Source organism: Lottia gigantea, assembly GCF_000327385.1.
Source record: "Lottia gigantea unplaced genomic scaffold LOTGIsca_43, whole genome shotgun sequence".
Lineage (NCBI taxonomy): Eukaryota > Metazoa > Mollusca > Gastropoda > Lottiidae > Lottia > Lottia gigantea.
Window position 1 is genome coordinate 2,016,612 of NW_008709504.1, and position 12,488 is coordinate 2,029,099.

The 12,488-nt window shown below is 35.6% G+C and overlaps 1 protein-coding gene across 1 annotated transcript; it reads left to right on the forward strand.

Annotated features, from left to right (window-relative positions):
* Positions 1-8,104: 8,104 nt before the first annotated feature.
* Positions 8,105-9,601, forward strand: LOTGIDRAFT_123341 (hypothetical protein; the record flags this gene model as incomplete). The annotated part of the gene is made up of 1 exon (XM_009060635.1): positions 8,105-9,601. One exon carries the CDS (start codon positions 8,105-8,107, stop codon positions 9,599-9,601), a length of 1,497 nt encoding a protein of 498 aa, XP_009058883.1.
* Positions 9,602-12,488: the final 2,887 nt, after the last annotated feature.

The window sequence follows — 12,488 nt, forward strand, 5'->3', positions numbered from 1 at the left end:
CCCCTACACCAATAGTGAACAGCTAATGGCTTTAGGCCCCTACACCAATAGTGAACAGCTAATGGCTTTAGGACCCTACACCAATAGTGAACAGCTAATGGCTTTAGGCCCCTACACCAATAGTGGACAGCTAATAATGTCTTTAGGCCCTACACCAATAGTGAACAGCTAATGACTTTAGGCCCCTACACCAATAGTGAACAGCTAATGGCTTTAAGCCCTTACACCAATAGTGAACAGCTATTGGCTTAAGGCCCCTACACCAATAGTGGACAGCTAATGGCTTTAGGACCTTACACCTATGGAACAGCTAATGGCTTAAGGCCCCTACACCAATAGTGAACAGCTAATGGCTTAAGGCCCATACACCAATAGTGAACAGCTAATGGCTTTAGGCTCATACACCAATAGTGAACAGCTAATGGCTTTAGGCCCCTACACCAATAGTGAACAGCTAATGGCTTTAGGCCCCTACACCTATAGTGAACAGCTAATGGCTTAAGGCCCCTACACCAATAGTGAACAGCTAATGGCTTTAGGCCCCTACACCAATAGTGAACAGCTAATGGCTTTAGGCCCCTACCCCAATAGTTAACAGCTAATGGCTTTAGGTCCCTTCATCGATAGTGAACAGCTAATGGCTTTAGGACCTTACACCAATAGCGAACAGTTAATGGCTTTAGGCCCCTACACCAATAGTGAACAGCTAATGGCTTTAGGCCCCTTCATCGATAGTGAACAGCTAATGGCTTTAGGACCTTACACCAATAGCGAACAGCTAATGGCTTTACGACCTTACACCAATAGTGAACAGCTAATGTCTTTACACAAATATTCTATTGATTGATCGATTGAGGTAACTTGGACTAGATGAATTAGTCATGACAGTATGAAAACTGTCAAGGGTAATAAGTAAAAAAAAACAAATTGGAACTTCACCAAGATCTCATCAATTTATACGACCACATATTACGTAAAATTATTAAGTTTATGTTTCTTGGGAGCTGTTAGAAAACTACTGTATGGATTTGAGTAAACTAAACACCTGATTGTAGAGAAATATATCTATGTATTCTAAAGGTTTCAACTGATAAAATCAAGCCATTATAAAGCCAAGGTCAAACTTATTCATTAACAATTAGTACTCTCCGTTTTTAATTAATCCTTTTAAACCAAATTCAGTTTGATCAAGAAGATACATAGATATAAATAGATTACTGAAGAAATATTTTCAGTAATAATTCAGGTTTTGGATAATAAAAATTTTGCCCTGTTAAGACAGATTCATCATTATAGTGGGTTGCTTTGGGTCTAGTACTAGAAATGTATAAAAATCGCATCATTCCTCCAAAAATAAACTAGGAATTTTACTCACTATTTTTCATATTTATGTCTTTTCAATACTGTAAATGACTGAGTCTTCAGAAATGTTGAGTCGTCATTTTAACTTTCAAATGTGGCTTATTCTGGACACACAGTGATTTGAAAAACCAAATTTTGACAGTGAGCTTTGAACAATATTACTGATTGGCTTAGCTGAAAAAATATCCTTTTCTGAGACTAAAGTTTGATTGGTCAAAAAAATGGCGGCATTGTCCCTTTAAAAAGGCATAATGTAAATTTTTTCCTAGAAACACCACTGGGCTGTGTCTGACTTACTAATCTAAAAGCTGACCAAAACACATGTAAGTAAGCCTTATAAAGCGGTGGGTTCGTATTGCCGCATTGCCCAACATGCTGCATCTTGCCCAACTGCACAAAAACCACTTGTTTCACATGAAACGAAATATTTTAATCTGTTTTATTTATAATTAGGGAAATCGAAAGTATAGTTTTCTGGTAAAATCTGGAATAAAATAAATACCAAGTACAAACGATCAGAACCGTAATACAAAATACATAAATCCATTATTTAGGAAAATGACAGTTCAGACATGAGATGGATCCACAGGACAATAAGTATTGTGAAATCTAAAACCGTGAGCGGTGAGGGTTATATTTTGAAAATGCAGTATTGTCACCATAATAGCGAAAAGTATGCCTCTGTAAACGGGCACAGTATGAAAGTCTTGAAACTATAGTTTTGATTTCCCTAACGGGTCCAAATAATAAATAAAAAAACTAAATCGATGCAGGACAACAGATTGAAATATTTCATTTCATGTGAAACAAATAGCATTCCGGATTTTATCAGAAACCTGTAGTTTCGTTTTTGTTAGTGCTGGGAATTGAGTTTAAAATTATCATCGATTATCGGCAATATATTGTAAGGCATTTCCGATCGATAATCGATAAAAATCGTAATGTTGATACTCTAATTTTAGGTCAAGTAGTTGACTCATTTCAAGTCCTATTTAGGCTGCCTACCACTTACTTCTATGTAATGCTAGTGTTAGATGCTAGTATGTGTATTGTGTTTATTATCATGTTCTTTGTTATGTGACCAATCTTTTTGTTTTAAAGACGTTTGGAAGATTAGTTTTCGTCAATATCGCCATCGGCATGAATGGTAAAAATAATTGACTTGATCACACGTTTTGACAACCAAGACTAAAATACTATAGCACCGTTGTTATACGAATTGTGATTAGCATTCTATTTATAAAAAGTACTGATTATCCAATCAGCATTGTCGTTACGTAATTAGACTTGATAAAAAAAGGAAGACAACTACAATCGTGTGAAAAATAAAGCGAAAGTCATGCCCAAATATTGGTACCTGTATTCAGTTAATTATATTATAATAACAAATGTTTGTACTAATTTATTGTGAATGAAATTTTTCTTATTAATGATTGTTATTATCATATACAATCAAAGAAATGGAAGAACGTACGAGAATAAAGACTTTAGCTTAGTTTATTTTGCGGTACGTGACTGCCGAAAGCGTGTTTTTATTATGGTCCCGGGAGTAATTTAACAGAATTACCGGAGGTTATGTTATTTTTTGCGATAATCGATTTTGAAATGAACCATCGATTATCGTTATCGGTACATGACATAAGAGCGATAATTGATTTTTCGATAATTATTCCCAGCATTAATTTTTGTGCAGTTGGGAACGATGCGGCTAGTTGGGCAATGCGGCAAAACGAACCCACCGATTATAAAGCTGTTTTACTTGTGGCTGTCTGAAGGCCTTGTGGAACTTTAAATTAAATAGAAGTTTGTTTTAATCACTGCAAAATCTGTCACGACTCTCAGCAAGGATCGTCTTGAAGCCAATATTCAAATTCATGTAAAACTAATAAGCCAACGTAAAATTCGATTTATCGCATACGTAATGTAAGAAAATTGCAATTATGTAGAAATGTCTCTCCATATATTATTAACACGTTTCGATTTCTGTTTTTCAATCTCAGTAAAGATTGATGCTGTCCTCGTCTCCTCGTACACGATTCTTTAACTTACATGATATCTTCTTTTTTTCATAAAATAAACAGTGAGCTTTAACTGTCAAAATACAGCTATTCTATCTTCACTCTTTGCCTTCAACCTTAAGATCTAAAAATAGATTATTTTTATGGATAACTTTTATCACAAAAATTTAACCAACCTGTTACTGCTGTTCAACCAAGTATATTATAACATCAATTATTTTTGTATAATGGAAATATCAGCTTCAAAATCTCGGGCTTAATGAATTTCACGACTATTTTTCGTATATACTTTCAAGTAGGCCCACCCCCTATGTTGTCAGCAAAACGACCGTCCATAGACATATACACTGACTAGCAGTCAAGATAAATCCACTGAATCCAATTATTCCAATCGCAATACCAGTTTACAATCTCAAGAGAGTTTCGTTAATCTGATCACACTCTTTAAACAAAACTCTGTAACTATCTACACTTTTAGGTGTTAATCCTACATTAATTACCTGTCCGTGAGATTTTCTTTAACAATGGGTTCCCTTATTTTCATTTATGAAAATGAAAATGCTAATACTTATATGAATAGTAATTAGAGGTGTTCTACTGACTTGGAGAAATACCAGTTTGTCTCACATGTCACATGTCCATAATTAATTCATAATTAGCTAAATTAGAAGAGATTTACCAGAAGAATTCCAATGACAGACAGCCTCATAACTAGGTTAGAAATGCGGACAATCTCAGATATTTCGCCCCACCCCCTCGGGCGTAAACCTGGCTCCGCCAATGCTAACCAGCACTTGTAAGTAAAAAGTCCTTGCTTCGGACCTAGACCCGTGCTTTCTATGATTTAAATTCTCATTTCGCTTTAAAGATGGGTTCCCTTATTTTCATTTATAAAAATGCTAATACTTATATATGAATAGAAAGTAAAGGCGTTCTAATGACTTGGAAAAATACCAGTTTATCTCACAAGACCGTAATTAATTCATAATTAGCTAAATTAGAATAGAATTACCCAGTGGTGGAGCCAGGTTTACGTCCCCCCTCTCCCTTTGACCCTTCCACTGGAATTACCAGCAGAATTTCAATGAGTGACCGATAAAGAAAGGACAAAAAGTCCTATTTTTTTTTATCCAGATTGTAAATAGCCTACATGGACATTTATGATTGGTTAAAACTCTTAATTATATGCAACAAGAGCATAATGATATGATTAAGAATACACGATAATTCATTAGAAACACCATTAAATTAAATAGTTTGCTTAATTTGACACTAAAAAACAAGGAAATCCATCCTTAACACGCGACCAATGAAAACATCATTATTTGGCCGTAGACCTAAACATCTGCCTCTATTACAGTCTTTGATAGCTATGTTGAAAGTTTTAGGCTGGTGTGGGTCTAAACAGAAAAACTCGGTCCGACTAAAAGCACTAGCGGGAGCAAACAAGCTCAAACAAGAGTTAACTAAGCGCAAACAAGTGTAAACAAGCATAAACAAAGCGCAAACAAGTGTAAACAAAGTGCAAACAGGTGTAAACAAGCGGAAACAAGCGCAAATAACGGTAAAAGAGCATAGAAAATGAATTAAATGTATATACAGTATTATATGAAGCGATTGCTCACAGTGTGCTTCAAATAAATCAGCCACAAGTATGTAAGATTTTGCCTAGGCCTATTATGAAATTGATGGTAAAGAGGATTCCTGGCTAATTTTGTGTATCGTCTGATAATTTGTCAGTTGATATGCCTTCAGTATATTGTTAGCCAAACGACCGTCCATAGACATATACACTGACTAGCAGTCAAGATAAATCCATTGAATCCAATTATTCCAATCGCAATACAAGTTTACAATCTCAAGAGAGTTTCGTTAATCTGATCACACTCTTTAAACAAAACTCTGTAACTATCTACACTTTTAGGTGTTAATCCTACATTAATTACCTGTGAGATTGTCTTAATAATGGTTTCCCTTATTTTCATTTATGAAAATGAAAATGCTAATACTTATATGAATAGAAAGTAGAGTGTTCTAATGGCTTGCAAAAATAACAGTTTTTCTCAAATGTCCATGATTAATTCATAATTAGCTAAATTAGAAGAGAATTACCAGCAATTTCCAATGAATGACCATCAAGCACCAATTTTTTTTTATCATGGTTATCATTAACTAAAAATTACTAAGCTAACCAGCAGAAAGGGGGGGGGGGGGGGGCTGCAAACCGCACACCCCTTTCGCAGCCCCCAAAGCAAGTGTTTCGGGCAAAAAAAAAAACATCATTACTAGGTTAGATATTCGAACAATCTCAGATGTTCTGACGTAAACCTGGCTCCACCACTGCCATCCAACACTTGTGAATAGTCCTTGCTTCGGACCTAGGCCGAATTCTCGTATAGCCTTAAAGATGGGTTGCCCTTATTTCCATTATGGAAATAAAAATGCTACTATCTAAAGTAGAGGTGGTCTAATGACTAGAAAAATTACCAGTTTGTCTCACATGTCCATAATTAATTTATAATTAGCTAAATTAGAAGAGAATTACAAGAAGAATAAGTGACGATCAAGAAAGGTCAAAAAGTCTTTTTTTTTTGTTTATGCAAGACGGTACATAGCCTACATGGACATTTATGATTGGTTAAAACTCTTAATTATATGCAATAAGAAAATAATGATATGATTAAGAATACATGATAATCCAATTAATCGAATAGTTTGCTTAATTTGACACCCAAAAATATTGGAGAAATGTGCAGTGTCAACCATAGAGTTATAAATAGAAACTTGTTCTTATTATATAACTCTATGGTGTCAACACACTTTTTTTGGATTTGGGAAAAAAGCTTATCGTCAAGATCGCATGTGAAATGCAACACCTTCGACCAAGTTAAAAATTCGTGAGTCAAGGCTATACGGATTCAATCTGATGCTAGCAGTCCGAGGTATAATAATTATTATAATGAATGTATCTGGTTGTCAGTCGTGTTTATCAGCTCTGCCAGTGTATATACGTCCATCGTTGAGAGAAGACCAGATGGCGATAATTGATATTGTTTATATAGTTGTTTTTACTCTCAAACAGGTGCAAATATCCTAGATTATAATCAAATAATATAGAAAAAATATCGTTTAACATTACCTAATCGTACGATGAGATAACCCTTAATGGCTATATTTGTACAATGATGGTGGCAATGATGATTGGATGCACCAGTGGGAATACAGGGGATTGGTTCCCCTCTCCCCCCCCCCCCCCCCAAGCAAAAGTCTTCTGATGTATAGAAATGTATGGGAATTTCATTTCATGTCTTTTTATTTTTGTATATGGCAGTATCTTAAGTAGAGACGACTCGTCTTTTTAACTTACAAACGCGGATAATTCTGGACACAAATGCATTTGAAAGCTTAAATTTCGACGGTGAACTGTGGACACAATTACTGATTGGCTAAGCTAAAAAATCCCGTTTCTGAGACTAAGATACGATTGGTCAAAAAAATGACGCATCTGTCCCTTTAATTAAAGAAATGCTAGAAAATTAGAATACCGAAGTTATAAACTAATTAAGTCGTATTTTTTTTCTTTAACTCATCAGAAAAAACAACATATCTATTTCAAATATTAACAGATCATTTTGTGTGATACATTTAGCTGCTGTAAGAGAGATAATGGTATGGAACTATTAATGAGAAAATTAAGTTCAACACCCTATTTGATTCTCTTCACTCGATATTAATTGGAAAACACTGATCAAATTATTGTCAAAAACTGTAAAAATGTAATATAAACAATATAAAATCATATCAGGACAGGTGTTAAAACGTTCAGAACGGGAATCATAGATTCAATGATAAACACAAGCCCGGACCTGACCAGATTTCACGAAGTATCAACAACCAAACCAACAACACTATATCATCAAATTTGAACAACTATACTACGACCATTAAACGGCCACAACTATGTTTTTTTAAAATATTTAAAGTCGTGTTTTTGGTTGATTGTGGAAAGCAGATTAAAGCAAATTGCAAATTGTAGAGAGATGTATCTGCGTCTTATTCTGCAGAATTCAACTAAAACTATCTAACCATTACAAAACCCAACACCAAAACCTATATACCGTTTAATTGACAATTAATACACTCCGTTTTAAATCATCCCTTGAAAACAAATTCAATTCTATCATGTAAATAACATATTTTAGAAGTCGAAACACATATACCTTACAGGTTATGCTTACCCCTATTAATACCTGATACCACTTTCATTCTGAAATACTTGTTCGCTTATGATTGATATACTTCCTAATATGAAAGAAAAGTTCCGCTGCTACTAATATATTTCGATTGGTGGTTCGAATCGTTTGGATTTCTTATTATTACAACGTTTATAATAACGAAAGGTTTGCAAACTGCCCTGTTAAAACGCATTGTAGAAATGACTCATCAGTGCAAGCAAAATATGTAGTTAGTCAAACTGTATATGTACACATTTCGTCATTTTAGTGTACAAATTTCGGAAAGTTTAGAAGAAAAAAAAATTTCGACGCACTAAAAAATATCAGACTGTCCCTTTAATAGGTTATATATTTGTTGGGATGAAATCATTTGAATAATTGAAAAGGATATTAATAAAATGATATCGATTTATCCAGCCATACGTCCGGTTTCACAAATATCCTATAGCACATCTGTTTTGTCCTTCTGACAAACAACATCGTTTCACAATGGCTAGAATCAAGGTATTTTTGTCAATCTTATTCGTGACTGCTGCAACAGTTAGTGATTGCAGCGCAGCTACTCAAAAGAATGTGTTATTTATCGTTGCTGATGATTTGAGACCAGAGTTGCCGGCGTTTAAAGGGTCCGATACTATCGTTAAAACTCCCAACCTGGATAAATTGGCAGCTAAAAGTTTGGTATTGAAATCAGCTTATGTTCAACAAAGTGTTTGTGGGCCAAGTCGTACGTCAGCTTTGACAAGCAGAAGACCAGACACAACTCTTGTATATGATCTGGACACATACTGGAGAACTGATGGTGGTGGTGATTTTTCAACCATACCCCAATACTTTAAAGACAACGGTTATCGTACTGCTGGACTTGGAAAACTGTTCCATCCTGGATCAGCTTCTGGTTTTGATGACCCTCCATCTTGGTCAGATACTTACTTCCATGCACCTAACAAACGTAAATGGGTCATAGATGACAGCTGGCAGTCTGTTACTGCAGCTGAAGAACTTGCTCAACCTCTTCCGGACACTCAACTAGCAGACGAAGCTATTATCAAGCTTGCTGATATGTCGACCGATGCTTTATCTGGAGTTCAGCCATTTTTCTTGTCGCTTGGATTTTATAAACCCCATCTGCCGTTCGTGTTTCCCGAAGATTATCTGAATTGGTATCCTGAAGTAGATGTCAGTCTTCCAGATAACCCATATGCTCCCGTAGATATGCCTGATGCAGCTTGGGAGGTTTACTCAGAATTGTTAAATTATGATGATATCACAGGAACTGGTGCCATCAATACTACTCTACCAGATGCCAAAACATTGGAGCTTCGACGGGCCTACTACGCGACGATCTCTTACGTGGACGCCCAGGTAGGACGCGTACTGGATGAACTGGAGCGACTTGGCTTGGAGAATGATACAATAATAGCCTTTTGGGGAGATCATGGTTTTAGTTTGGGCGAACATGGCGAATGGTGTAAGAAAACTAATTTTGAAGATGCCGTGAAGGCTCCGCTTATGCTCCGTGTTCCTGGAGACACTGATGCCGGTGTAGTTTCTGAAAGGCTGGTGGAATTCGTAGATCTTTTCCCTTCAATTGTCGAAGCAGCTAGCCTGAACCAAATTGCTCAATGTCCAACCGATTCATCACTTGTCGCAGTCTGTACTGAAGGTACAAGTTTCATTCCATTGATATCCGATCCAACTAGAGCTTGGAAAGATGCAGCTTTCTCCCAGAATTCTGCAACCACCAATGGCATCAATGCCATGGGGTACACCATCAAGACAACTGATTTCAGATACACAGAATGGGTAAAATTTAATAAACGTACACACACCATGAACTGGAACAAGGTTTACGATGTAGAATTGTATGATCACCGTATTGATCCTGAAGAAAATATAAACAGAGCTAGTGACAGTACCTATGCTGCTGATATAACCACTCTGAGTAACATACTTCATAATGGTTGGAGAAACGCTGTTCCTTAAAACCTGAGAGCAGATAAATCACTTTCAGTCACACATTTGTTATCATTCATTCAGAATTGGGTTTGCCCTGCAATTACAGACAGGGAAGCAAAGTAGTACTTAAGAAAACGCTATAATGCGTTGAATCAACCGTCATTATACAGCAGTACTATTTCCGGATTCTTATAACGAGTTCGGAAAAACGATATGAACTCATAGCACAGGTTAATAACTAATATTTCCACTCTCACTGTATTTGTCACAGTGAACCCTTTGACGAGAAATGCATTCAAATTCGAGTAAACTGCAGTGGGTCACGTGGTCACATTCCTGAGCTATATGGCTGCTGTTGAGGCCTTATTTTTATTTTTGAAATATAATTTATCAATCGGAAACTTCATGAAAAGAATACATTAGACAATGGAAATATAAGCATTGAACGATGGACCCACTGCAGTTACGGTGATATGAATACATTGATCAAGGTGCCAAATTTATCATGACTGCCTTCGGCAGCTCATTCAATTTGGCACCTTGCCCAATGTATTCATATCACCGTAACCGCAGTGGGTCCATCGTTCATTGCTTTAATAATATTAGGTCATGTATCTATGCGCCACGTTAAAAATCAAGACCACATTACATTCTTTGAAGTTGACGACTTGATTACTCCAAATAACATAACTTGTATTAAATATTTCCTTTTAGTCATCACATGAACAATCTTCGCAATATCAAGCTATTACAAATTTTGTCTTATACCTTGACTGCCATAGCCACAAGCCATAATGTTTACAGTCTATCTGTCGATTGCGTGCAATCCAATCAAATCGTTGAATTTCGTGATACAAGAAAGGTAGCTATTGCAGTCAAAGTATAAAACGAAGTTCGCAATACCTTAACCACAGTAAACTGTGAAGATATATATGAACGTGTTAACTTATATCTTATTTGTTACTTTTGCAAGAACATTTTTCACAAAGGCTGACCTCGAAAAGTCTATCAATATAAAGAAACAGTGCATGGAATAAAAGGAACGTTTGCGTCAATAAAACAAGTACTAACGCCCCGAACCGCAACATGAAACCTTAAAACAAAACAACATGGTTAAACATGTCATATGAAAACGTTAGTGGTTATGATGTAAAAGAATATATAATATTGCCTCTTTGTACTTTGAATCTATGAGTTGGCTAATACCGCTGTCCTGGCAAAATTTCTCTCATTGCACCCTGTCTTCATTAGCCCACATGGTGCAGACAAGTAGGGCGTAAAACTCCATTCATTTCATTTCATTTGTTTTTAAATCTAAAACGACTCGCCCAAATACATCCGCTCAAATCATCCATCACTACAACAGATCACCCAAACGCAGATTAACTCCACGAGTTGCACGTGCATGATATGAATAAAAGGGAGATATTTTTCAAACACGAATCATTGCCATTACTAATAAAGAGAAGAGAAGACTGTCTATAGATATATCTACAGGTAAATATACATTATATTCATTGTCTTTTAAAATTTCTACTTGTAATCAATTGACCAAAAATGGACAGTTGGCATAATATTTCTTTTATTAATAACCTTTGTTTTTCCACTTTACTCTGTCATAAATATTTATATTATTCATTGTATTAGGTTTCCAACATGAAGATTTGCTTGACATTGGTAGTCTTAATGGCAGTATTTGTTACTTCAGATGCCTGGTGGTTTGGTAAACGAGGTAGGTTATGCTAAAACTTAAAAAAATGTGATTTGCAGCGACAAATCGGTCTAAAGCTTTTGTTACTGCAAAAAAAAAAAAATATCAGATTTTGATATCAGGTTTCATACGAATTTTTCATCGTAATAATTCAGTTGGATTAGAAAGAATTTCTGATTGGATTCTAACCATATTCTCTTCTAGACTTAAACGGAGATGCACCACCATCAGCAGTAAAAGCTGCTTTAATCTCTTTATGTTCACAATATGGTGACAATACCAGTTCAGATCCAATGGCTCAAGATGTTAGAAATGTCTGCCAAGCCTTAAAAGAAGCATCAAATAATAGAAGGTATGCAAACGCCAACATTTCTAGTTTTATGACATTGATATATAGTGAAGGGGGTGGGGGGTGTGCTATATCAGATCTATTTATGTATTCTAGATGTCCCCAGCAGATGTCAAAAGGTATGGCTATCTGACACTATCTGACTCCTTATACGATATGATTTTCTGTTCCAAATACATGTGTGGCATTTTTAACCGTGGTATATCAAACCTTCCCTTCCATTAATTCATATTTACAACATAAATAACTAATTATAATTTTATCTTTCAGGACGATCATATCTTGACCATCCTTAGTCTACAAGAAAATATCTAGTTTAATGGCAATAAAATAATTAAACCTTTTTTTTTTCTACTTTTCATTTTAAAACTTCAATTCAAGCCACTAAATCTGTCCTACATAGACTCGTTCAAAGGTCATTAAATATCTGAAACAGTTCGTTATCAATGTCCCGTTCATCTCGTTCTATAATTGGCCTGTTTAGGATCTCAAACTGGTTCAGTAAGAATGGAGCTGGGAATGTCTGCCGTAGAGGCTTGTGCTGACTAAAATGTATATCGTTAGATTATATTTTGTCCAGCTAACAAAACAGGTGTGGTCTATAGTGGAATACTGTAGTGGCGGCTTTGGGGGTTTAAAGGGACAGATGCCCTATTTTCGGGCTACCAGCTGATGAAATTTTATTTACATGTACATGACATTTGTATGAAAACTCCTTTTCAAGCCTTCAATTCAGTTTTTTTTTCTATTTCCATACAAAACTGTACTTATAAACTAGTACTAAACTATAGAGGTATATTGTCTTTTAAAATTTCTACTTGAAATCAATTGACCAAAAATGGGCGATTTTATTT